The following is a 25,374-nucleotide window of genomic DNA, read 5'->3' as shown; positions in this document are numbered from 1 at the left end:
GTTCACATTGGCTTGCTAGATTCAATAGGGCGAAATCAGTACGTGCAGCGCCAGTGTGCGCGATATACGCGATGGCGCGGCCTAGATGTCCTAGGGTCGCTACACGCTCAGGCATCGGACATTTCTGTTGTGCTTCATACCAGGAACGAAGTTTTCTATTACATGGCGAAATGATCAGCGCCATTGGGTCACGGTACTTGCGCACGGTCGCGATCAACGTCCTAGATTAGCTCAACCACTACCATGACTTGAATTCCATGTGGTGTCGATCGTGGAAAAGAGGAATTGTCCGTTAGGGCTCAGATACTAAGATAGGAGGGGGTGCACGATAATTGGATGCACATGAGCTGAGAGAAATCGTTAGTCTCGTCGTGTTAGGGGCCGTTGGCCACCACTTATCCCACTAAAAATTCGAAAAGATTCTGGAAGTGGGCCTTTTTCTTGCGGTGCAGCGGACTATATACTGGTGTCTCAGGACGAAGGGACGGACTCCCACTAACAAAGCCCTACATGTGCGACAGGGGCCAGATACGAAAGCCATCCATTTCACGCCTGTTTACTGGCTCTCATGCCCGACTTCTAAGGTTATGGTCGATTGAGTTCAAGTCTTGAAACAAATGAAAACTTTACCCGTTTAGTGATACTATCACGGCTCTCGCCTAAATGGAGTTCTCTACACCCCGGTCGTTCGAATCATTGGCTTGGGGCACTGGGTTATCTATACATGAAACCGACTTGCTTAAAAAATCCAAGCGCAGGAATCGCGCGGGGTACCGGCCTCTAGCCTCGCCTACCGTTTGCTTGTTACTTGCAGATCTCCGGCTCGGACTCCGCTTATCAGCGTGTTTCTTGCATGGCAAGTAGGGATTAAGCAGACTAATCAATAAACTAAAAGTGAACCGCTTCTGCAATGGATGTCTTGAATGGGGGCAATGGACCCGCTAGGGGCACGCCCGAGATTTAGCGGATGTGCTAACCCATACCCTAATGCGGGATCCGTGCCCGAGGTCACATCGTGCTCTGTTCCTCGGCAGGGCGGGCAGCAGTCTTGTGCCATTGCTTATGCTTTCCAGTTTGCACATTATAGTCCCTATCAACTATATGGTTTCGGTGGGGAATCGGCATCTAACGATGTCGGCCCTGTCTCGTATTCAGCGCCTTTACCCACCATGCGCCCGGAGTTGCTTCCTAATACATAACCCAAGCATGTGTGAGTTCCACCGTTCTGGCCGTGGCCCAAATTTCTCTATGTTTCAACTCACTTCAATCCGTGTTTTGTACTGTCTTCATCGCACCGTTGATTGCGGTGTGCGGTCATGATGGGATCCTTGGATATCCCGCCTGAAGAAGTCTCCGTCTATATCGGCGACCGGCTGTTGATCTTTACTGCTCTCTTCGTCCCTCTTCAAATATTATGCGTTGCTCTACGTTTCATTTCAAGATACAAGGTCCACACACCATGGGGCTTGGATGATGCTGTGATCTTGTTTGCGCTTGCTGAACAGATGGGTATGGCAGGCATCAGTATCGGTTAGTCGCTAGGGAATCCAAGACTGGGTTACAGCATGCTAATTCTTGCTTTAGGTGCTGTAAAGTTCGCTGGCGTGGGACACCACATCCCATGGTTAATGGTGAAAGACCCTGCCAGTCTAAGAATTTGGGCGAAATATCTCCTGGCTTTGTCATTTCTCTATTTGGGAAGTGTTAATCTTCCAAAGTTCTCTATCCTATTACTGTACCATAGGCTCTTCCCCACAAAGAAAATGGGCGCGATCATCAAATTGATGATGGTGGTCCTGTGTGTCATCACGATATCTACGATCGTTGGCGCGAGTCTCGTCTGCCGACCGTTCTCCGCTAACTGGGACGGTCCTATCCCTGGCAACTGTGGTAACAAGAAAGTTCTTTACATCTGGGCCAGTTTTCCTAACATTGTGACCGATGTAATTCTACTGCTCCTTCCAATGCCAGTGCTGTGGTCACTTAATGTCAGTCCACGACTGAAGGTAGGACTGACAATCACATTCGCAGTAGGGAGCATGTGAGATAAATCACCCTTCACCTCTACAGTCTCACTGATACTGACTTGGACTCGTTTTTTCCTCAGAGGCTTAGTCACTTCCGTTATGCGCTTCCAGATCTTTTTTCGAAACAACGCCTTCCTCGATGGGACCTGGGTAGCGGTTGAGCTGATTATATGGACCCAAGTCGAGACCGGGGTTTACCTGATATCTGCCTGCCTGCCCACATATAGACCACTTATCGAACACGTCGGATCTAGCAGAATACTTTCCAGACTCAGCCGCTCAAGATCACGACGGGGAACCGGGGCCAGCGAGGCACCGGATGTTCTACCATTGCATTCAGTGACTGCTGTGGGCCAGCCTTACTATCGCAAGGATGAAATATATGTTGGCAATCCACGTCACAAGTTTGAAGTCACCATTAGCCACGAGATCATTCAGCATACTGAGCCTCAAAAGCCATACAGCCGTCTATGAGAATCGCCGAGCTTGTATGTATATTATCTAGTGAATGGTACTTCTGATAATTTCCGAACTTGTTGGCCTTTTGGTAGCATTAAACCAAATTCAAACATGAAGCTTCGCATACTGACATCAACCATACCCTTCCCTTATCACTGTTTGCCGTGATGAAATTCACGCTTCGTCAGAACGCCCGAGCAGCACAGCTATTCCCGATTCTTGGTCCTTGGCCCGTCGAAAGCTTGATCCGCGATGTTTGATTCCAACTAGATAGTATTGCCAATGGGCAAAAGGCCCTCCATCAAATTATATGAGTCATTTGGCAAGCATAATATTATTGCCATCATCGCATCGAGGTCTCCATGACGGCTCGGTGCCCCTGATGTGGCAGACAACTTGTTTTGGATTGACCAACCGCGCCATCTTTCCAGGACCTGCGCTTGCTGTTCCGACCAGTTTTCGAGCACCTATCCGTTCCTCGGGGACTCATTGGCATCTACCGCTCTGTCAATTAACCAGAGAGTACGGGGCAACATTGGACCGTGCGACTAGTTGACCGTGACTTTGGCGTTTACCCGGTGATTCAAGTCTGGGCAATGGATGCAACCTGCTTGCGAGCTCCAGTCGATTGCTCTAGACCGGCACTCGAACGTTGAATACAAGTGATTGGCCTGTCGGTCGGGCGGGCTCCTCCTTAAGGGCTTGTGGGACCAAATCTTATAAATAGACCTGATATTGCGATATATATTTGCCCCAGTCGATAGTGTCGATAGTGCCCACAGCGCCTCAAGATCGGACCAGGCAATGTTTCGAATGAATCCCTCCTGTGTCACCCTCGTGCCCGAGGGATGGCCAGAATGCTGGTACAGTCTGGTTGCTGCCTTGGTCAAATCTACGGTAACAGAGAGGTACGTCCATCATCTTTGGCTCCGCCGCCCGACACCAATGTTGGGAAAAGGCATTTTCTCTCTTGGTTCTGCGTCAGACATGTTATGCGCGGTTACACGGGGTGCTCTGCCTTTTCTTTGTTAAACGTTCTCGCTCTGACCCATGGGAGATGAACACGGATCTTTGGGCCATCCAGAATTTCTCGAGCTGGGGAATGTCTAACCTCGCCCCTTTGTTCTTTGACACCCTTCAAGTTGCGTGATTTAGCCTAAATATGCTTTGAAGAAAGAGCCAAGTTCAGATGTGGAATCTGTGGATATATATTATCATTGGTAATTATAACAAAACTCCATTAATAGCTCATGTCAGGCGAATAAATGTAGCTAAACGAACTTAGGCTTTTTCAGTAGGGGCCGGCTTGAACTAGTAGTTAATGGCTATATCACAGCTGTACTATATACAATGTCCCACCCAAAAGAACTCACAAACGCTGCACCCGCGGAGAAATACCAGCACCAGCAAACCTGCGCGTGCCCTGTTGCCACATCTCCCAGAATGCCGGCACCTGGGGAACAGCATCGGCCAATTTCCGAAGGCCAGTAAATCCCCGACGAGCATGGGCCGACGGCACACCCGCATCCGGGCGATTCAGGGAACTATTAAACACCTCCAGCGACATAGGACCCTGATACCCTGTCGCAACCACCGCCGCAGCGACCAAATCAACCGGCATATACCCCCCTCGCTGGGGTTCATACGGAAACAACCGGTGACCCCTCGACCAGGGCAGCAAAGCCGGCACCTCCGGATCAGTAGGTGGTCGGAATATCTTCGGGTCCATTCGCTCGGCATCACCGACCTGGAAGAAAAAGATACGGTCTCCGGGAACAGACGCGACCAGCCCGGCCAAAGATGCACAAAGTACGTCGACCGATTCTTCGGGCGTCGAATACAGCCGTCCATGACCGGCGGGGTTATACGGGTCGGCAAACTCCACCGCCAGCACATTAAACGCGTCGACTATAAGCCCAACATTCTCGCGGTTCGCCATCCGCACTACCTCCCAGGTCGACGCCCATGTATTCCGCGTCGCCCATGAGAGCCCCTCATAGCCAATCCGGAGCATCGGGCCCCCATCTGCTTCGGCGAAGGCCCGCGCCATATCTCCCAACTCTGCCAAGTCGCCTGCCACCGTCTTCAAATCAGAGGTCACGCCATCGTCGGTCCGGATATTGGCGCACATAAATACCAGGTCGGTGTCGAACGCGCGCATGAATGGGAACCGCTTCGCTACTAAGTCCAGGGATGCTCGTCGCTCGACTGGATCCTTGATCCCCTCGATCATTCGAAGTGGCTGTGTGCACGCGATCCACATTCCCAGGGATTTTACCAGATCACCTAGTTTCCGCGCAACACGTAGGTTATCCTCCGTTGGCTCCCATAATTGGTCCCCCGGTAAGTGATGTTCCTCGAGATACGCCGCCCAGCATTCGTCGAATAGATCAATCCATTTGTACCCCGCCTTCGCCGCTTCTTCTAGACGGGGCTGCAGTTTATGATGTCTCCAGCTCCCGAGGGAGAGGGTGGCGATGCCGAATTCATTGGGAATGGATGTGGGTGGCCAGGGGATTGGCATAGTGATATTACTTGGTTTGGTATTGTATAAAGAGTACTGTGTCGGCACTTGTTCGTCAGACAGATAGGGTGGAGGAGTGAGTCAGGGATTGTCCCAGGATGGGTGACAGGGAGGGATCTAATGAAAGATATGAGATTCAATCTCCCCACGGGGTTGCGCGGGTAAGACTTGCGGGGATGAACGCTTTTCCCCGGGCTAAACCTTTCACAAACTTTTTTTTACTTATTTCTATCACTATTGGTGTGTTGGATGTCCTATGCGTACAGTGTATGTCTATTTCTTGGTCTCCGGTGCTTAAATTAAGTCACCGGGTGGGGTTTCACCAAAGAGGCCGGGCGGGAATGACGCATCAACCAGGCTTATATCAATTCTTTTATTGTAATGTCAACATCGATCTGCTTCTTTCTCGGGATAAAGAAGATTGTTATCAATATTTCAGCACTGGTGAATCTTGTGAATGAATCGTCTGTTCTACTGATGAGAAAACATATATGGCACGCTGGGACAGTTCTGAGGGAACATGGAAATGAAAAAATAAAGAAAAAGAAAAGAAAAAGTCCGAAAAGAACAGACTAACGAGGGTGACCTGAAAATAGAGAAAGGACGAACCAGGTCAAAATGGAAAAGTGGGATGATGCATAATTCAGGCCTTTAGGACGCAGAGAGGAATTACACACATCGAGTCCATTTCCTAACAACACAACATCGCCGCATCCCACTAGACAACCAACAACACACCATCTTGGCTCAACGACAACCGGAAGCCAAGAACGAAAGAAGAAAATTGTCATTCATATTGGCTAAATGGCTAAATGACAAAGCTTTTCGAATCAATGGTCCAACGGTGATCAGGTGGAAACAGCCAAGGCTCTCGCTGAACGACATCACAGAACTCAACCAATCCGATATCAAAGGAGTGATAGATGGGACCATTTCTGACCGTCGTTCCGGCTGTTCCAGAAAACAAGCAAGCGTCTGTGCTCGCCAGCAAAGCAAATGCATGGATGGCATGGTCCTGAGCGAACTAACTCACAGCCGACATGACGCCATGTGGATCGGATCGACCAGCAAGGCAATCGGAATGAACATCTCCAAAGAACAGACGCCGAAGCCCCCTCAGTCTCCTCATGCACTCCGCACTCGGTCTCCGTGGGGGTTTGTGATGGTCTGCTATGAGCCGTTTCACGCCCGTATGTGCCAATCATCATATACTCCAAATCTCTCGACCCGACCGATGCATACACTGGCCTGACCTTCACGGCGAGCCATGATGTCACACGCCTTTGTGATCATTTTATTCAGGCTATTTGAACGGATAAACCAAATATCCAAATGATTTAAGACCGACGAACATCCCAGCTAGGGCTTCAATCCCAAGATGTTGAGCAAAATGTATCGCTGGCTGGTGGCCCTAACAGTCTGCGCCACACAGCTGGTGCAGGCGACCCCAATCCAGACGCGGGAGTCGGACTACTTCCTGCCCAACTCGACTGGATTTCGCATGCAGCATGGCTTCGAGACTATTCTGGTACAGCCCTTTGGCTTCGATGGGTTCCGTGTGCGCGCCTGGCCCTTCCGGCCGCCTACGGGCCATGAGATCAGCTTCATCTACGATCCACCATTGGAAGGATTCGAGAATGGACAAGCGCATGGACTAACCTTTGACACGGCATTTAATGGCAATCACACTGTTGCTATCCGCAATGGAAACACTATCGTGCGCACCTCTGGCTGGGGTGGAAATCCCGGAGGATATCGGCTGGCATTCTACCGCATCGAGCAAGATGGTTCTGAGTCACTGTTAACAAACGAGTATGCGCCACTCAAATCGATCAATCCACGATACTACTCGTGGAACGGCCCGGGAAGCGAATTTTCTGCCGAGTTTTCATTCAGTACGGACCCCGACGAGCAGTTCTATGGCACGGGTACGCAACAGGACCATCTTGTCAACAAGAAAGGAACGGTCATTGACTTGATCAACTTCAATACCCACATCCCCACACCTGTGTTCATGAGCAACAAGGGCTACGCCTTCATCTGGAATATGCCAGCTCAGGGTCGCATGGAATTTGGACAGCTACGCACCAAGCTCACCGCGGAGTCCACCACGGTCGTCGACTATGTCATTGTGGCCACGACACCAGGCGACTACGACACATTGCAGAAACGTCTATCCGCCCTGACGGGTAGAGCACCCACTCCGCCTGACTTCTCACTCGGATACATCCAGTCTAAGCTCCGCTATGAGAACCAGACTGAACTAGAACTCCTGGCTCAGAAGTTCAAGGACAACAACGTCCCCGTTGGAATGTTCGTCATCGACTACCAATCCTGGCGGAATCAAGGCGACTGGGGTCTTGACCCAGCGCTATGGCCGGACGTAGCAGCAATGGCGAAGAAGGTAAAGGATCTCACCGGAGCAGAGATCATGGCATCTCTCTGGCCCAGTGTATCGGATGCGAGCGACAACTACTTGGAGCTTCAAGCCAACGGATACCTATCTGCGACTCGCGACGGACCCGGAACCACCGATTCATGGAACGGCTCGTACATCCGCAACGTGGACTCTACGAACCCAGGCGCACGGAAATTCATCTGGTCGACCTTGAAGCGCAACTACTACGACAAGGGAATCAAGAACTTCTGGATCGACCAAGCTGACGGTGGTGCCCTGGGCGAAGCCTACGAAAACAACGGTCAAAGCACCTACATTCAGTCTGTCCCCTTCGCCCTACCCAACGTCCTCTACGCAGCTGGCACCCAACAGAGCGCCGGAAAATATTACCCCTGGGCCCACCAGCTGGCAATCGAAGAGGGCTTCCGCAACGTCACCGACAGCAAGGAAGGCGAAGCCTGCGAGCACATCTCGCTCAGTCGGTCTGGCTACATCGGATCTCAACGATTCTGCAGCATGATCTGGTCAGGAGACACCACCTCCGCCTGGGAAACACTAGGCCTCCAAGTTGCTAGTGGACTATCCGCCGCCGCAACAGGATGGGGCTGGTGGACTATGGACGCAGGCGGTTTCCAACCTGACCCGACAGTACCATGGAGCTCTAACATCGACACACCGGAGTACCGCGAGTTGTACGTGCGCTGGCTGCAGTGGGCTACATTCGTCCCCTTCATGCGTACACACGGTCAGCGAGTCTGCGACAACCAGGACGCATACACATGTAACAACGAGCCGTGGTCGTATGGCGAGAAGAACACCCCCATTATCCTCTCGTACATTCACCTCCGATACCAATTGGCCTCGTATCTGCGTGCCCTCTTCGACCAGTTCCACAAGACCGGTCGCATGATCATGCGTCCCTTGTATATGGATTTCGAGAAGACTGATCCGAAAGTTTCACAGTGGACGCAGGCCAACAACAATGTGACAACGCAGCAGTACATGTTCGGCCCGAGATTGCTGGTATCACCTATTACCACGCCGAATGTCACCGAATGGTCGGTATATCTGCCGCAGACGGGCCAGAATGGGACGAAGCCTTGGACGTACTGGTGGACTAATCAGACATATGCTGGTGGTCAGACGGTTACTGTGCCGGCGCCTGTGGAGCATATTCCTGTGTTCCATCTTGGGAAGAGAGAGGATATTCTCAGTGGTAATGTCTTCTAGGGGTGGTAGGTATGTATGACCGGGGTATGTGTGTGGAGAAATCTAAAAATGCCAGATATTATAAAGAGTAAATGAACCTCCAAGTTCTCGCTACGTATATAGCTTTGAGACAGTCTCAATAATAACACTGTGAATTGAATTCAAATTAAAGTTAATGGTACTAATTACTTGTCACCACGCATACACATAGTTCATAGCTAACAGCCAATGGAAATCCCTAACCCCTATACTAAATTCCCACATTTTCCATGCTCACCACCCCAGTTCAGCCGTCGGCATCGGCGTCGGCGCCTCCACCATCCCTTCCGGAACTGCATCAGCCTCAATCGCCATAACCTCCATCTCACCCGTCGGAGTCGGAGCAACAGCAGTACCATCAACAATCGGCACCATCGTAACCGCCGGAACAAGCCATCTCCGACTACACCTCTCCCAGTGAGAATCAATCTCCGCCGCCTCCCGCGGCACCTCAATAAACGGCATATAATCATCCCGCACCATAGTACAAGAGGGATCATAAAGGGGACACTGCGAGCCACCCCGATACTGAGGCCAGGGGATGAGTGACTGGGTAAAGTTCCCAATCGTCTGGGGCAGGAACTCGGCAAAGTTGAACGGGTATGGAGTCCCCTCGTAGGGATACCGGGCGTTGCGGTGTTCCCGGAGAGAGGTAACAGCAGTCGGATGGATGGAGATCAGCTGGTTAGAATAGCGTTCACCACACTGGTGACCGTGACGACGATTACTCCAGGCATTGATCGACGTGAAGGAGATATATACGCTCGGTGAAACGAGAGTGTAAGTATCCAGGATGGCGGTATTGGGACCATCACCTGTTTGCGTAGCGGGAATGGTTGTCCCGTTCTGAGCGCACAAATCTCCGTTGGCGGTTGTGACAGGCCAGTAGAACATTGTCGCTGTACCCGGGATGAAATGACATTCTGAGCAGGGGTTCTCTTCGGGATATTCTCGTGCCGTGTTGGGACAGTGAGCGGGTCGTAAGGGACTCCTTGTGTCGCCTGGGATTGGGGATGTAATTGATGCCGCATATTCGCTGGAGAGACTGCTGTATGTTTGCCAAACGCCAATGCATCCTTCTAGTTCTGCTCTGCATGTTGGGGAGGCTGAGGGCTCGCGGTTGACTGTGGTGGTTGCGATCCTCGACTCGCTGAATGTGCTGCATGGTCCTGTCCCGGGGTAGTACTCTGTTGCTGTTTCGCGTGGTCCGAGGGCCCGGGCAACCCCGTCGCATAGGGTTGTCACTGGGCCGGTGTGGGTATCTGAGTATTGTTCGGGGTGGATGCTTGTTCTGCAGGCCCCTGTGCTGGTGGGTGTGTATAATGTTACGGTTGTGGTTTTAGTCGGGCCAAGACTTGATAGCCCTCTTGACCGCTCGTCGTATTGCATCCATTGGGCTGCACAGATCACGTCGGACGCTCCGGGTCCAGTGGTCGGACCGTAAATGTAGTCCGTGGATGTCGGCCAGAAAACGCTGGTGTTGGAGATCACGAGCCACTGGCTGCTGGTGTAGCATGTCGTCTCGGAAGAGGGAACTGATAGAGTGATCGGAGCAGACGAGTGTACTGGGGAGGTGATCGACCCTGATGGAGTGTCGCGGGAGAGTACTGTACTTTAATTAGTACTAGTATCATCATTGAGGGTCATCGATGCTACGCCATACCAGAATTAGCAAACACCGCCCCAAGAAGAGACAGAAGAAATATCACAGAGACCATCTTGACCTTGCAGTTAAGGAAAAGGCTAACAAGATCACATACGCCTTCAACTCAAGACTTGCGTAAATGCAATGTATATCCCTCTTGACCAAAGTGCCCATCGAATCCCTCCCCGGGACGCCTAGAACTGTCTAAAATCTGACCTCAGGAACAGAGCAAATCCCCTCAAACTCGTGGGTCCAAATTTCTGCAGTTTGCTGTAGCTGTCGTCCCCATTGGCCCTGATTCAGCTGCATGTTCGGAGTATGCGGTGTGATTCAAAGGTTGAGATCTGGTAGGCTGGAATGGGCCGTTCCGATGCATGTAATCTTAGGGTTACAATAAACATCCCCTGGTTGCTCGTATTCCAAAAATTCCTATTTGCTGACATGCAGGGAGGGCTGAAATGTGGAGAATGCTTTTGTCCACTTTTTATGGGGCCTTGTTTGGATTATGGAGGACAGAGAAGAGATGTATCCTCGATGGCATGATTGTACTCGCATAATATGAGAGCGTATATTAGGTAACGATTCAGACACCAAGATAATTTCATTGAGCAGTTGTAGGAAAACTAGTGGAAATCTTCTGGCTACGAACATGTTGTCATAGGATGTAACGCTGACTGCAGCCATTGTCATATAGAACGCCACTTAATCAGGTTACTTAACCGGCATCCCTCTATGAGAAGTACTTCATATACATGAAAGTGACCTCCTGGTGGAATACCGAGATTCCGCCAGATATGAAACAAATCCTCGACCCCCTTGCCAACACCATCACACTTGCCTATCTTGAAGTCGTTTCTCCTCCTTTTCCTCCTTCTTGATTTTCAACCTCTTGACCCACCCCATGGTGTACTCATCGGGGTCCCAAACGAGACGCCATGTGTTCCTGTCTTTGAGCTTCAGATTCACATATTCCTCCATGATGCTCTTCTCTTCAAGTTTCAAAAGATAAAGTCTCTTCCGCCATATATCGCAAATATCGTTGTCTTCATGTGTAGTCGGTCCGAAGAACCGCTGGTCAATCTTTTTCCAATATATCGTGTCGAAGGCAAAATTATTCCTCGCAGCGTACATGATCCAAAAGTCTCCATTTTATTGAGAGGGTGGGGGGGCGGGTGGCCACCATGTGATGTATAAACCTTCTAAGTCTGTCTAACGTATACTCGGAGTTTGTATGTGGGGCTTCACGCGAGCTAAGAATGCCCAGTGACAGATATATCATATCACCCATACCTATACGGCTGAAAGTCGAAAACATAGTTAGGTTGAATCAATTGGTGATGGAAAATGTCTCGTTGAATATGCGATTAGCATCAGCGGGAAGCAGTATGGGTATAATGTGAGTCTGTAACAGTGACTGCAGGGCTAGGGTTGTACTCCGTCTATTCAGGTATCATTCATAGCCTACACTATAGAGACGACCTCGGACCGCTGAAATAGGCAGTCCGACACTTGGGCTCAAGTTGTACTTGGACTTGAGCTGATTTTTACAGATAGACTCCTCAAACTCCTTTACCGAGAATCTAACTCGCTACTTCGCTAACGAACTGATCAATAGATCGTCGACCCTTACCATAGTTAGGTACGCTGATCAACAAGACTAACCTTTCTTTGATCCTGCCACATTCCCCCCGATCTCACGAGGACCAAACACAGCCACACGATGAGCCTTAATTAATGTTAGTGAGTAAATAGTACGATGGTTCAGCTCCGAGTGTAGATCTCTGAGCGCGATATATCGGACTTCATACTTTGTGTACACCGCGGGATACGCGCAATGCGTCATGCAGCCACAATCACAATATTGCTGAATAATTGCTGACGAATAAGGGCTTCCGAAAGAAAGTGTCCTGGTTCAAGCCATTGCTTGAATTACTATTGCTCCGGCAAAGACGCGGCCAGTTATTTAATAGTCAGCGTCTGCCTTTTACACTTTTGCATCTGGATGATGTGATATCTCATACCTAACTCGTCTTCTACTGAATCCATCTATCCTGTTCCAAGAAGATCTCCTCTAATAAGCTATCAATTAAATTTCATACAGCCATTCAAAGATATACCATCCTAGATATACCACCCATACAGTGAAAGCAACAATGGCCACCAAGCCATTCCAGCATCTTCTTCATGATAAAAAACACGTCATCCACGCCCCCGAAGAAACCTCCAAAGTCAAAGTCGAAAACTGCATTGGATTCGTCAAAGTCCCAGTCGGAATCGCGGGACCATTACTGGTCGACGGTCCCAATGCCACAAATGAGCAAGTCTACGCAACCCTAGCTACAACCGAGGCTACTCTAGTCGCTAGCTGTGCCCGAGGCTGCAAGGCTTTCAACGCCTGTGGAGGTCTCCAGTTCGACATCCTCGGAGAGGGCATGTCTCGGGCACCTGTGTTCAAATTTCCAACCCCTCGACACGCTATCAAATTCGCCAAAAAAGTCCCTGAGCTACAGAGCCAATTCACCACCGTCGCGGAGTCGACCAGCAGACACCTACGCCTTCAAAAGATGGTTCCGCACATTGTAGGGTCTAGCGTACACCTGATCATCAGTTACTACTGCGGCGACGCTTCCGGTCAGAACATGGTGACGATAGCGACGCAGAAGGCCTGCCAAATGCTGGTCTCTTCGCAGTGGGTTTCAGAGTATGGAATCGTCGGTTTCCAACTTGATGGGAACATGTCATCTGATAAAAAGCCGTCGTGGGGCAACGTCAAGATGACTCGAGGTATAGAGGTCATGGCTTGGGGCACGCTTACCAATTCCGCCTGCGAGAAGATTCTCGGCACATCGTCTTATAACTTATATTCTACCCTTCTAACAGGTAAAGAAGGCGGCATCCGCAACGGGCAATTTGGCTGTAATGCCAATACGTCCAATATTATTGCGGCTATCTTCATCGCGACGGGGCAAGATGCTGCTTGCGTTGCGGAAGGGTGTTGGAGTCATCTCGTTCCGGAGTATGACTTTGATACGAAAGATTTGAAGATCTCCCTGTACTTGCCTTCTTTGCCTGTTGGTGTGGTTGGTGGTGGAACAGCTTATGAGACGCAGAATGAGTGCCTCCAGATTATGAAGTGCTTAGGGCCAGGCATGAAGGGGCGGTTTGCTGGGCTGATTGCGTCTTTTGCGTTGGCGCTAGATGTCAGTACTTGCAGTGCTGTTGCCAACCATACTTTCTCGCAGAGCCATCAAAGGTTGGCTCGTACATCGCAGCAGCGAACACCGAAATCCAACCTGTGATATCTAGACTATGTAGACGAAAGAATTGGTGTTAAGAGGTAGAGAAGTTTATCTGGGTTGACTGAATGATATGAAAATAAATCTATTAGTTCTATATAGCAATGCATATGTGATCTCCGCATCCTCAGAAGCTGAAGATTTACTTCAACGCTCTTTATACATATGATCCAGTTTCTGTTGATTGAAGACGAGCTAGAGTAGCATAGTCAGATATCAAAACTGGACAAGGGTTCGCCTGACTGCCTATAACAGTATGGATTGATGTTGATGTATTCTTGTTCATATACTAATGGTGATATCATAGCCAAATAACTTAAGCTAATCACAGCCCATACGGACAAATTTTTAAACGAGATCTCATAAGATTGGGAAGGTGGTATAACTACATGTATGGTAAACTGAGGAAGATTCACTAGGACGGCTACACGCAACAACATTGATGGCATTCAAAGACCCGCGCGTATATTAATCTTACCATATTCGCAACCGAAAATCATTGTATAATCTTGATCTATATATATTTATCTCTTATCATACAGGCCCTCAACCAGTATCTGACGTAAAGATTAGTTTCCTATAGCACTCTAGCAGCAGTGACCCATGGACTATGATATGTTACTCTCAACCCTTTGCCAAATGATAATTAACTTTGGTTCTGGGCCCTGATGAGGGACTACTAGGTATTGCAACTACAGAGACAGACCCCAAAAAGCAATTAGCACTAATTCGAGACAATGCAACGCTCGAATGATTCAGAAAATAGCCAATGGAGAGGCAACACAGGAGTAAGCCTCATACTACCTGTCTCAACGTGCTATCTCATTATTCATGGGATTTATCATACTGATTCAATCTGTTACTTCGAGTACCCAATAGGAAGCGAGCCGGGAGAGACAACATCCCGGCTTTCCATATAGTGATGATCTTTCTTTGCTCGACGATGACTTGGACGATGTTGACATCATTCGTCGTATGTTGTTACTTCCCTGCGTTGTGGACCCGTTCAATAATGAAGGTCGCTACAGTCTGGTAGAGGACACACGCAAAAATTTGCATTGCAACAGAACTGAAGAACCCATAACCGTTACCGAGAGCTATCATGAGCTAGGGAAGATTGACAGTTTGCAGATTCGTGATCTACAAGCTTGGGGTATCGATGGTCGGGAAATTGGCATGAGTTACCATGATTCCTAGCACACACAGGTCGCTATGGTATGACCAAGGGTTCAACTTATTTTGTAATACTTCATATAGACACCAGCCAATCAAGTACATATCCCCGCGTTAAACTGTAAGGGCGGCGAGATTGACCCTATTCTAGTGATCCATTCCCCTTCACATGACGCCTCAGGGTTTCCATATATGTACATACAAAACAGGGTTGCTTCTCATGTAAACGTTGGTATGTTAACCTAATGCTTCTTCTTTGCCACTGAACGCGCAAGGATTACTCCATTAAGCAAAGAAATGGTATGCGATCTGCGTTTCCAGAGAGGGCTAGACAGCCAACGACAATAGAATCAAGACCAAAACAGGAAGGTGAACGGCGGTTACTCCGGCAAGACAATGCAGTAAGTGATGCAACCTCAGGTGCCCCGGAGTGGGACCGGCCAAGTTCAAGTAGTTGAAAGGGAAATTCAATTGGCAAGGCAAATACCTAGTACTTGAGGCATTTTACTCGTCACGGAAGTAGCTAATGAGTCCAGCCAGATATAACGTCACGGTGCGGAGCCCAATCTCGATTGGCTAGCACAAGCCGTATCTCTGGAAATGCAATGATGTATTGATCAAGTATCTGGATCAGTGAGATAGTATTCCTGTTCATTGGAAAGTTCAAGGCCCTCAATCAATGTGATACAATCAGCTGCCGTTTCGGTGTACTCCGAGGTTCAGGTACTGTTAGTCTCGTTTCTCTTCTCGCAGGATCGTTCAAAGATCCCTTTTCTCTACATGAATATGAACCTCTAAAACACGGGGTTGATTCTCGATAGAGTCAGGACTCCGTCCCACAAATCCCGTGACTCACTGATGGCCTGTGCAAAATAGGATAGCACAACGTTAGTGCCCTACACTAGTGTACTTAGCCAGGTGGAAATCGGATACAATGTATGTCACTTATGCGTATGTAGTTGGTTATGCAGCTAACCTTACTGGACTTTAAAATGACAGTAAAACGCGCTGATCACCTGTGCGCCCGTTCTAACTTTAACGGTCTGCAACCTCAATATAGGGTATATAAACGACGTCTGTTAGCGCAAAATATTTACTAATGACAGTAGCAAGAGACATCAGTTTCTGGCTACCCAAAGATTCCGTAAGAGGTTCATCAATGCTGTTCAAAGCACCGCCAGGGAAACAAGTGAGCAGCGGGATACTCCACCAAGTACTGCAACTAGGGACAATGGGCTCCGTCTTGTCCTCGGTCTGGCCCAGTGCTTGACAGACGTGACTTATCTGCTCATAGGAAGCTGTATAGCCACTTGAGTGGATTAAACGGGGGGCGCTCCGCGTGCTCTGGGCAAATCAGAGAAATCTGTAGTCATGCAGACCTTGTCGGTGTTCTATTACTATATCACTTCATCGCCTTAGAGCATCGGCTAGCTGAATGTAGCAACCGGGAGGCAGGGGACACCATCTCACACAAGCTAAAGCAGTATGCATGGAGCTCTAAATGGCAATAAGGAGCGGCAGGTTCAAAATAGCGCAAGGGGGCCATTTTCACGTCCCACAATGTACACGGTCCAGAGGGTGTCGTCAGTCAGAGAGACATCCCAGGTTCCACATCGTTTTCGGACGTTAAGAGGCTGCCCAGAGTTAGGTTCGGCTAAACGGCCTATCCAGACCCTCAATCCCAAACGTATGAGTGTCACTGGGTGCTGATATGCGCCAGTCGCCAAGGCCTGTGGAGTACTCTTATGGCAAAAGATTATCACTGGACATTTAACGGCTACTTCCTGAGAGGGTAGAGAGGAGGAACCAGATAGCTTCTCCTAGGTAATGCCAGTCGGCAAACTCAGGATCCCTTCTCTTATCCTAAGATGTCTCTTAGTACGACTTTCTGGCGCAATATGAAGTTACAGGAGACAGGGAGCACTTTGTGTCCAGTGCTTCTCCCTCACCCGGCCGAAGTGGGTTGATGAGTGGCTCGAAAAGAGAGCGAATTATTGGGCGAAGGCTTCGCAGTGACGCGACAAAGTTCTAAGTGGGTATAGGTAAATCGCCACCCAGTTCTGCACATCAATCTATCCATGCATTGCAAGGCTATCAGTAACGCTACCACCGACTACCCTATGATGAGCGGGCATTGGCCACCGGAGAATGCATCCGTGATAGGACATTTCAAGCACAAACTCGAGGGAGCCATAACACCCGTCCCGGCCTATTCTTTTTCTGATGGGTCTAGCCTCTGGTGACTAGCAGAGACTTTCCAATCTAGAGTAAGCTTGTATGGCCAATGGCCGTCAAGAAGCAGGCATCTTCGGCTGTCCTCAAATCGCTTTCGCCAATGAGCATGCAACCTTACCCTGAGGGCCTTCCCAGGATGGGATCCCATCTGAAGTTCTGTTCAAGGATAGGGAGCGAATGAGATCCGCTAGGCGGAGGCATTTTTCCCATCCTTGCATTATCGTCTCAGATGGGTCCTAGTGGAGAACTCCCTCGGTCTGTTAGACACAGGCTATATAAAGCAACGTGCCGCTTTGTTCACCCGGTGCACCGTCTCTGAAGGCATTGAAAGTGAGCAGCAAACATGGCAGAATTCAATCGATCAGAGGTATTGGGATCTGTGTTTGACACTACCAACAGGTACATCGAGACCTTGTCACATTGGCGTCAACTCAGAGGAGATTAACCGTTTGTCTAGATATGTTAACGTACGGCCGGTGGGCCTGGGCGCCTTTAGCCTTGTTTGGTACGTCTCCCATATTATCCCCGTTGCCCCTTTTCCTCCTTTGGCCCCTGATGGGAGATGAAGACTGATTCAGATAATTAGTTCCGCGTATGACCTAGTAAGGGGCCAAGCGGTGGCGATCAAAAAGCTATTGAACCCCTTTGCCACGACAGCCAACGCTAAACAAACCTATCGGGAGATTAAGCTGTTAAAGCAGTTACGACATGAAAATGTAAGGATTCTGATCCTACAGCCTATATTTCAGGAATGTTAACCCCTTGAAGCTCATCGGCTTGTGCGATGTCTTTATCTCTCCCCGAACAGATGTGTATGTCCAGTCTCGATCGTCTTGGTTCTACTCCACACTAATATTACTTTACAGATACCTAGTAACCGAGCTCCTTTCAACTGATCTCGCCCGCCTTCTGGAGGCTGGACCCCTTGAGCCACAGTTCGTACAGTATTTCGCCTATCAGATACTGGTGAGAGTCGCAAGCGCTCCATACATTGATTCCCACGATTCTGATGAGCCTCAGCGTGGTTTGAAATACCTACATTCTGCAGGTGTTGTTCACAGGGATATAAAACCCAGTAACCTGGTTATCGATGAGAATTGCGACTTGAAAATATGTGATTTCGGTCTCTCCAGGCCCCAGGATCATCGCATGACTGGCTATGTCTCAACACGGTATTACCGTGCACCGGAGGTCATGCTTACATGGCAAAGGTACGGTGTAGAGGTGGACATTTGGAGTGCAGGGTGTGTTATTGCGGAGATGTTCAACGGAAAGCCTTTATTTCCAGGACAAGACCCCATTAACCAGTTTTACTTGATCCTGGACGTCTTGGGAAACCCATCTGATAAATTTATCTCTCGGATATGTACCACGAATGTACGTATTTCAGGAAATTCTGTTGTGTATTCTCCATTACTGACCTGTATGTTCAGACAGTGGAGATCATCAGGTCACTGGAACGGAGAGAGCCACGTCCCTTGCAAAGCGTTATTCAGAATCTAGATGATTCTGGTAAGTGCCGACAATACTTTATTCTCTAACACTTTCGCTGAGTTGCTAATTGGTATGGGTTACATAGCCAGGAGTTTGCTTGAGAGAATGCTCACGCTGGACCCACAAGAACGAATCTCGGCCGAGGAAGCCCTACAACACCCCTATATGAAAATGTATCACGACCCGACCGATGAACCAATAGCCGAGGAAAGGTTCGACTGGATGTTCAACGGTGGTGAATTTGACAAGGAGATGCTTAAAGAGATGATGTATGTTCATCAGTATCTCCCCCTGAATGTCCTGCTACTGACGAGGAAGCTGGTAGATTCATGGAGGTGCTCCACTTTCATCAAAGTGCGTGCCTGGCAATGTCGCCGATGGGTCTCAAAGAACCCACTATCCCACAATTCTCGGAAACCGAGTCATTCCTGAACCCCGATTCTTACGTCAATTGGACTCCTTGTCTATGAGAATTCGCCGTAATGCTCTGCTATGCCAGAAATACGAGAAATGTACTTGTGATAGTCAATGTTGATCTACTTTATTCCTACTTTCTAACGACTAGTTACCCGGTCAATAGGCTTCAGACACAGGCAAAGGTAGAACCAATAGAGCAAAATAACTACGCTATACAAGGCTAGTATGATGATAGCCCAAATGTATGGCATAGCCAGAGTGATCGTGTCGCAAGTTTGTACTAGTAGTGAGGCATGCACCTTATCCAATGCAAGGAAATAGTTGCCTGTGTAAATCGTGTCTCCTCGAACTATTGAAGACTGTCTCGAGCGGTGAAATGAAACTGGCCCGTTAGCTTTTAGGTAAGAGGATTGTCTGTTCCACTTCAGGGGCAGTCCGGGCAGTCCAATGAAGTATGCCTAATTACCCTTCGCCTGCGGACCCCGAGACTCAAAATCCGCCTCGCTGGTTCGACTCTTGTTTTGCAATCCCGAAAGGAACATCGTACGAGTATACTAATACTAAAACGTCATGTCTATGACTGATCGTTTAGTACTATACTTAGCGTGGTCGACAAACCGTTCAGGGAAGTTTCGCAACCCATGCCTTTACGTCAGGCCTTCGCTCTCGTCATTAACATACTCTTACTAGCTACAAGTTACAGAAAACTCGGTGCTCTCTACTTCCAGTGTTCGCTCCTATTCCCCGACGACAAGAAGATTTGCGTCATTATTGAACCTACCCCCATGCACGCCGGCTCTCAGCCAGCCACGGAGTAAGGATGCAGTGCTTCCAGGCTGAACGCGCCCAACTACGGCCTCACTAAGCTTGACGTGACGTAATAGGGTAACTAGAATGATCCTATTAAGGTGACCGTCTTGGAAGATGTCCTTGGATATCTTTTTTCCTTGGAAATACTGCGAATTGTAGAGAGAACACGGTAAGAGATGACAGGCCGGATAATTTTTGCCACACTCGATCTGACAGCCCTGCATACAATCTTGCGTCATGCTATCATGATATTTTTAACCAGAACGACCTACTACAGTGATTTCTGTAGCGTCAGGTACTACACGCCGGCAGGGCCCACTATGGGTCTTTCGGAGATGTCAGTTCCGCGCGTAAGGAGATACCCTCCTGGACATGGCCAGAGTAATGCTCCCACGTAAATCCAGGAATCTCTGGGGATTTATAGAGGCATAACACAGGGCATAAGTCAAGTCCTGGTAGAAAGGAGAATCACTTACTTCCCACAGCAACCTCATGCGGTCCTAATCTCTCTTGCGTTTTCCCAATGGGATCACCGAGCCCATACGTCTCCACGTAATGATTCACCGACATGGCCGTCAGGGGTTTTTCCAGGAGCCAATATGACCATCTATATGCTGCTGATCGGCGGGTCACGCGCAAAAATTTTCCATGTTCAACTTTCCGTCTCCTGAAATCTTGACAACTATATACTAAACCATAAACGGTTGTGGATGCTACTCGCCAAGGAAGGAGAGTATGTGATTATATGGTCTCGGCCTTTTCCACAAATGAGTGTGTTGCATCTGAACGCAAAGGATGTGCCTTTTTCTAAAACACCTTTGCCTGACTGCCTTTCAACGGAGGAATTCAGGCCGTGAGATTTAGTTTGGGACCGCTTTTCGGTGATTATGATGCTTTTACCAATTGTCTGTCTCGTATTTTACTCTCTACAGTAAGGAGAATATTTCCTGTCCATTGTTAGTCCCTGGAAATTGAATATAACTGGCCCTGGCATGTTCATTGCAATCTTGACAGGAGGCATCAAGCCCAACTTGCTTCACCGACCTCCACGTTATGAATAATATTGTATTTTTTCTCAGCTTCACATGTCCATTCTCGACTCAGATACTGTCATGCAAGTAGATACTACTTGTGAGTACACTGAATGTCGGTCATTCAAGAGTGGGACTCCTAGTGGTACTGCGACTAATTACTTCGCGTGGGGCTTACTGGTCCATGTGACTCGGACTATTTATTTTAAGTGGATTTAATTCTACGCACAGTGGATCTGCAATCTACGCCACGCTACGCCATTTCGCTTTGTATATTAGCCTCGATCTCCTCGTCCATGGTTATTGCTTCTTGCCAGCTGCAAGGAACAACGCCTGGGCCACGTGCAGGAACCTATGCGCTGCAGGGCACAGACTCGGGCAGATCCGCTACCTCCTAGTGGTATCTGTCTCTCCAACGCTTTTGTTGGTCGTGAGCTTGTTTCTTTAACTACCGGACAATCTATCAAACACGTGGATCACAAACATGATAGACGATGTAAGGTAAAAGCTGACTGCCGGCTCTACTAGATCCTTTGTTATGACTCGGGAATATTTGACTCTGAGCATCTATCTTGTCGGTGTCCATGTACCCTTCTCAAGTCGTTGATATTCAAGGCCTTGGTCTTAGTCTTGTTTTCTGCTTTCTTTTGATTTGCTTACTTTTGTTGGCTACGAAATTAGACATCAAGCTATGGAGCTCTTGAGTGAAACAGATAATTGCTGCTTAACTCTAGGCTAAAGTATATTCAGTATCTCTCAACCAGTAGGTCCAGCCGCCGGTGCTGCCCTGAAGGAGAGCAAATACCATATTTCGATTACCTAGAGTGTTTTCGCCCCCCTATATAGTCCTATTAACAGACATTGATTAGGCTTGTGGGCTCAGTCAGACATTGTGGTGGAGCTAGAGAGCTCCTTCCAAGTGCTGGATGAAATAGCGGTCAACTACTCCGTAATCGGTGCAATATGAGAGGGAGATAGCTATAAGATTCACACTACGTAATAGAAACAAACACCTACACTGTGAAAAGCGTAAGACAGTTACTCACCTTCGTCTCGGGGGGTTGTCCGACGCGGCCATCAAATCTAACTAGGTAATGGATCTTTTGCTCTAAGTGTCTCAGATTTACCAAGTCTTCGGATCGTTGGTATAAGTCAATGCCCCTACTTAGACACTTTTAGAGTGTAGGATAGCTTTGGTAAGGCCTAAATTATACCTGTGCTCAATTTAGCGTACCCTTCGAATTTTGGTACTGTGAGATCGGACCTGGCTGGTATTTCCGAAATCCAGGAACAGGAGCTCCACTCCACATTCCCAGCAGAAATTGCCGACATAATTGGCTGCTAGAATGCTATCTAGCGGCTCGGCACGTCCTCAACCAACCACAGTTTCACTCATAGGTTCACTCGATCTCGGCCGAGCCTCTTAAAATGGCACATACCCCGTTGGTTAGCACTGTAGAGAGTCCTGGGAAGCTACAGAGAACCGTAGTCTGCAAGGGGATATAAAGTTATGAGTGATACATTGAGTGCCTCACTCGCAAGGTCCGACGACACCAGATCGACGGTTGATTAACGATGCCATCGCCTGTAAGGGTTAAGCCCTCCGAAAAATCCCCGAGACCGTTGACGCACCGACACGGAAATCAACAGAGTAAAAGACTGCGAACCTTTTCATGTTAGGGCAGATATTCTCAGGGTTTGGTTATCCCTTACTACTTAGACATTGCTTTAGTGACCCCTTTGGTTAAGGTTAGTAATAGTAATTAGAATAGTCTTGACTACATTTAACGTTACTAATTGCATCACGCTTGTTCGAATCTTAAAAAATATTACCTTGCTTCTGTAGTGAACAGTGAAATTTTGGAAAATCCCTCCCTATCCCCAATAGGATCCTTGAGCTCAGTTTGCGAATGCAAGGTATTCCTGTCATACATAGACAATCTTTAACTATGTATACTACAGTAAAAGCTCTCTGGACGGCAAGAGGTATGGGGGGTAGCATATACATTTCAGTATCTCTTCACTGACGAAATCCTCGGGTCGAAGCTCTATAGTATTCGCCGAATCACGTACCCACAACCAGTTCATTTCACAGGATTAATGCCCTAGTGTCTCTTAGGCTGTTGCTCTTGTGGTAATCAATGCGAGGTTGCGGGTCTACGCCATTTTCTCTTCTGCGCCCGTCCTCGTGGGAAGGTCTGAGTTCACTATGGTCTGGATCCATACCTCGATCACTTTACGGAAATCTACTTCAGTGTAGCAAACATCTTGCTGTGTCTGCAACACATGATATGGCCATTGTTTCCTGTAGTATATTCCTTTCAAAGATCAGTGTTGAATCTGCCAAAGAATTCCTGCGGGAATCCATAGTCTGTACCTCTACTTTTCCAACGCGTACAAGTGAATCGCGGGTTTTTAGTGCAGACATTACATCAGATATATATACCTTTACTACGCAGTGAGGTAATGCTTCAAGTTTCAGTACTACATAGGTAATATCTCTTCATTCAGTGTTATCTGTCCTTAGTATAAGCTCTGAAAAGCAGCACCCTATGGCTAGCGCTCAGGCTTCTCCGGTACTATCTGGCTGCGAGCATCATGGCAGCTTGACAAGCAAACATCAACACATTGCCCCATAGTAACAGTGTTAAGCAATGTCGTCAGTGCTTCTCGATTGGCCTAAGTGTGACCCGGTGTCTGTGCAGTGTTTACTGTCCGTTGGTGGGGCTGATCGATATTGTGACATCATTATTCTTGATGCTCTCAATTTCATGTCCCTTTTCTTAGTCGACATGCAATGCACGTCGCTCTCCAAAGTCCCTGCATAGTGCGAATCCCCCGTGTCTCTAGCTCCCTGGGAGCTCATGAATTGGATGAGCCCAGTGGCCCAGCCCGCCCGATTCCTTCGCTACTGCACACCCAGTCCATTCACGGGAACAGATCCCAACGGGTGGGTAAATAACTGGATCTGCACGGTTCTTACGGTGGTACGCGGGTGAACGACGGCCATTGCAACGTTGACATCGTAGTTCGTTTATCCCGTATTCTTGACGCGTCGTTTTAATCGATGGTTGTGTCTCGCTTCCTGAAGATTGAACACTCCGAACGTACATCCTGGGGCGTGGTTTCTGTTGTTCAGATGCATGATGCTGCTTGCTACTTCTCTGGCCGGTGTCCTCTTGGTATCGAGCAGAACTTTTTGTTACTGTTTTGGATCTGAATAGGGGAAGTTGATGTCAGCAAATAGTACTGGAATTACAAAGTAAAGCGTGCTTACTTGTGGGATATCCACAGCCATGTGCCCTGAGTCCAATGCATGCTTGCAGACGCATTCACACTTTTCTCGGGGATGCAAGAGGGATAGAATTTTGAGACCCTGTCGTTACTGAGATCGTGATCAGATTCCTTGTGGCCAATTGCGAGTTATAAGTGTGCAGCCTTTCTTCTGTCCCTGGAAGACGTATACCTGTTGCTGGCTCTGCTTGAACCTGAAGGTTCACTCGTGAAACTAACATCCACCCTATAAATGTCTCGACACTTTCAATATCCCAGGAAACTCCATCTATGACGTCGACCCCTTCGTTGCGAGTATATCTACTCAGATGGTCTTTTTCTAAAGCCCCTACGACAATAGTACATCCGTTTGAAGAACCAGCCGTCGGGCCCTAGCTAGTATGATGCAATATCTGATGGTGCAAAGGTCTAGACCAACAACTCAATACAACTTGCCAGTTGGGTCGAGCCTAGAAGGTTCTGCAAGGTACTCTACAACATTGCATTAGTAGTATGGTCTTTAATTAAGGCTACGCTAAGTGGACTTCAGTAGTGCTGTCGACCGTTTTATGTCATACTTGCCCATGTACGTCATAGCCTCTCAACTATAACAGTTTATTTAGGATATTGAAATGTCATTCCAAATTACTAACCTTTTCTCCACTTAGGGGCAACTGTTCCCCAAAGATTTCTCGGTTAGAGCTATCATTTCTCAACGTGGGGTGTTCGCTTGTTCGCGCTTTCCGCCCAAATCCCCGCTTTAGGAACCGGGTGGAGATGCTCTGTAAAACTACTAACAAGTGGGTATACTGAGGTCGACATCTAAATGGGCAATATTAGGGATGATCAGGCGAACTAGGTGTCCACGCTCCACCAGTCTTTTAGGGGATAGTATCCGGAGTCGTTGACATCAGATTCTAGACCAGGTGAAGTCTTTGTTCAACAACATAGTCAAATCAAGACATGGGGCATACGGAGGGTGTTATACTCCAAGACCACTATTGAAAGAGGGATGAGCTAAGGTAAACCTCATTAGCCTCCTAGTTAATGGCCACCTGAATTGGACTATCATGCTTATTGAAAGAAAACATATTTTTTTGGCTCTGAGAGTGCTTGAGTAGATATGACGTGATTGCCATATATTAAAACACAAAATATTTTATTCCTAGCTTTCAGATTGGGCCCTGATTGGAGGCGTGTCAAGTGCCCATTTAACAGTAACTGATGTAAGTAATGTAGTAAGGATATGCTAAGCTGAAACATCCATATGGAATGGACCTCGTCTTACAAGTATAGATATGCTTTCACGTCTAACTAGTCATACTTTTTAAACAATCTATTGCA

At 48.2% G+C, this 25,374-nt stretch overlaps 9 protein-coding genes across 9 annotated transcripts; 4 read left to right on the top strand and 5 right to left on the bottom strand.

Moving 5' to 3' along the window:
- Positions 1-1,090: 1,090 nt before the first annotated feature.
- F9C07_1628358 (uncharacterized protein) lies at positions 1,091-2,492 on the top strand. Its single transcript, XM_071508259.1, has 3 exons — positions 1,091-1,530; positions 1,585-2,006; positions 2,108-2,492. The coding sequence occupies exons 1-3, from the start codon at positions 1,317-1,319 to the stop codon at positions 2,186-2,188; spliced, it is 717 nt and encodes a 238-aa protein (XP_071364260.1). The 5' UTR covers positions 1,091-1,316; the 3' UTR covers positions 2,189-2,492.
- Positions 2,493-3,402: 910 nt separating this feature from the next.
- On the bottom strand, positions 3,403-5,228 carry F9C07_1628339 (sugar phosphate isomerase). Its single transcript, XM_041286701.2, has 3 exons — positions 5,183-5,228; positions 3,598-5,127; positions 3,403-3,504 (listed from the first exon to the last, which is right to left on the bottom strand). Exon 2 carries the CDS (start codon positions 5,008-5,010, stop codon positions 3,856-3,858), a length of 1,155 nt encoding a protein of 384 aa, XP_041147244.1. The 5' UTR covers positions 5,011-5,127; positions 5,183-5,228; the 3' UTR covers positions 3,403-3,504; positions 3,598-3,855.
- Positions 5,229-5,930: 702 nt separating this feature from the next.
- Positions 5,931-8,764, top strand: F9C07_1628211 (alpha-glucosidase). Its single transcript, XM_041286695.2, has one exon. It carries the CDS (start codon positions 6,389-6,391, stop codon positions 8,636-8,638), a length of 2,250 nt encoding a protein of 749 aa, XP_041147243.1. The 5' UTR covers positions 5,931-6,388; the 3' UTR covers positions 8,639-8,764.
- Positions 8,765-8,890: 126 nt separating this feature from the next.
- On the bottom strand, positions 8,891-10,374 carry F9C07_6714 (uncharacterized protein; the record flags this gene model as incomplete). Its single annotated transcript, XM_041293573.1, has 2 exons — positions 8,891-10,263; positions 10,320-10,374. 2 exons carry the CDS (start codon positions 10,372-10,374, stop codon positions 8,891-8,893), a joined length of 1,428 nt encoding a protein of 475 aa, XP_041147242.1.
- A 533-nt stretch (positions 10,375-10,907) lies between these two features.
- Positions 10,908-11,462, bottom strand: F9C07_2284454 (uncharacterized protein). Its single transcript, XM_071510695.1, has one exon. It carries the CDS (start codon positions 11,430-11,432, stop codon positions 11,130-11,132), a length of 303 nt encoding a protein of 100 aa, XP_071364259.1. The 5' UTR covers positions 11,433-11,462; the 3' UTR covers positions 10,908-11,129.
- On the top strand, positions 11,463-13,772 carry F9C07_2284453 (hydroxymethylglutaryl-CoA reductase). Its single transcript, XM_041286694.2, has 2 exons — positions 11,463-11,697; positions 11,852-13,772. Exon 2 carries the CDS (start codon positions 12,455-12,457, stop codon positions 13,598-13,600), a length of 1,146 nt encoding a protein of 381 aa, XP_041147241.1. The 5' UTR covers positions 11,463-11,697; positions 11,852-12,454; the 3' UTR covers positions 13,601-13,772.
- Positions 13,773-15,268: 1,496 nt separating this feature from the next.
- Positions 15,269-17,215, bottom strand: F9C07_2284452 (uncharacterized protein; the record flags this gene model as incomplete). The annotated part of the gene is made up of 2 exons (XM_071510694.1): positions 15,269-15,992; positions 17,124-17,215. 2 exons carry the CDS (start codon positions 17,213-17,215, stop codon positions 15,806-15,808), a joined length of 279 nt encoding a protein of 92 aa, XP_071364258.1. The 3' UTR covers positions 15,269-15,805.
- A 3-nt stretch (positions 17,216-17,218) lies between these two features.
- On the top strand, positions 17,219-19,135 carry F9C07_2161819 (mitogen-activated protein kinase mpkC). The gene is made up of 9 exons (XM_071509299.1): positions 17,219-17,404; positions 17,463-17,510; positions 17,592-17,721; positions 17,774-17,817; positions 17,872-17,971; positions 18,026-18,382; positions 18,439-18,517; positions 18,585-18,768; positions 18,825-19,135. The coding sequence occupies exons 1-9, from the start codon at positions 17,349-17,351 to the stop codon at positions 18,967-18,969; spliced, it is 1,143 nt and encodes a 380-aa protein (XP_071364257.1). The 5' UTR covers positions 17,219-17,348; the 3' UTR covers positions 18,970-19,135.
- A 4,343-nt stretch (positions 19,136-23,478) lies between these two features.
- Positions 23,479-24,325, bottom strand: F9C07_2284450 (uncharacterized protein). The gene is made up of 2 exons (XM_071510693.1): positions 24,035-24,325; positions 23,479-23,973 (listed from the first exon to the last, which is right to left on the bottom strand). Exons 1-2 carry the CDS (start codon positions 24,073-24,075, stop codon positions 23,604-23,606), a joined length of 411 nt encoding a protein of 136 aa, XP_071364256.1. The 5' UTR covers positions 24,076-24,325; the 3' UTR covers positions 23,479-23,603.
- Between the last annotated feature and the right edge of the window lie 1,049 nt (positions 24,326-25,374).

Source organism: Aspergillus flavus, chromosome 5, assembly GCF_009017415.1.
Source record: "Aspergillus flavus chromosome 5, complete sequence".
NCBI classification, from domain to species: domain Eukaryota; kingdom Fungi; phylum Ascomycota; class Eurotiomycetes; order Eurotiales; family Aspergillaceae; genus Aspergillus; species Aspergillus flavus.
Note: the sequence above shows the minus strand (reverse complement) of the source record. Positions and strands in the feature narration are given on the sequence as shown.

Coding starts and splice junctions, on each gene's coding strand:
- F9C07_2284450 (XM_071510693.1), bottom strand. CDS start 24,075: ATGCATTGGACTCAGGGCACATGGCTGTGGATATCCCACAA. Junction 23,974..24,034: donor TGGCTGTGGATATCCCACAA/GTAAGCACGCTT, acceptor TCCCCTATTCAG/ATCCAAAACAGTAACAAAAA.
- F9C07_1628211 (XM_041286695.2), top strand. CDS start 6,389: ATGTTGAGCAAAATGTATCGCTGGCTGGTGGCCCTAACAGTCTGCGCC.
- F9C07_2161819 (XM_071509299.1), top strand. CDS start 17,349: ATGGCAGAATTCAATCGATCAGAGGTATTGGGATCTGTGTTTGACACT. Junction 17,511..17,591: donor GGCGCCTTTAGCCTTGTTTG/GTACGTCTCCCA, acceptor TCAGATAATTAG/TTCCGCGTATGACCTAGTAA. Junction 18,769..18,824: donor GAGATGCTTAAAGAGATGAT/GTATGTTCATCA, acceptor GGAAGCTGGTAG/ATTCATGGAGGTGCTCCACT.
- F9C07_1628339 (XM_041286701.2), bottom strand. CDS start 5,010: ATGCCAATCCCCTGGCCACCCACATCCATTCCCAATGAATTCGGCATC.
- F9C07_2284453 (XM_041286694.2), top strand. CDS start 12,455: ATGGCCACCAAGCCATTCCAGCATCTTCTTCATGATAAAAAACACGTC.
- F9C07_2284454 (XM_071510695.1), bottom strand. CDS start 11,432: ATGTACGCTGCGAGGAATAATTTTGCCTTCGACACGATATATTGGAAA.
- F9C07_1628358 (XM_071508259.1), top strand. CDS start 1,317: ATGATGGGATCCTTGGATATCCCGCCTGAAGAAGTCTCCGTCTATATC. Junction 1,531..1,584: donor TATGGCAGGCATCAGTATCG/GTTAGTCGCTAG, acceptor TTCTTGCTTTAG/GTGCTGTAAAGTTCGCTGGC. Junction 2,007..2,107: donor ATGTCAGTCCACGACTGAAG/GTAGGACTGACA, acceptor TTTTTTCCTCAG/AGGCTTAGTCACTTCCGTTA.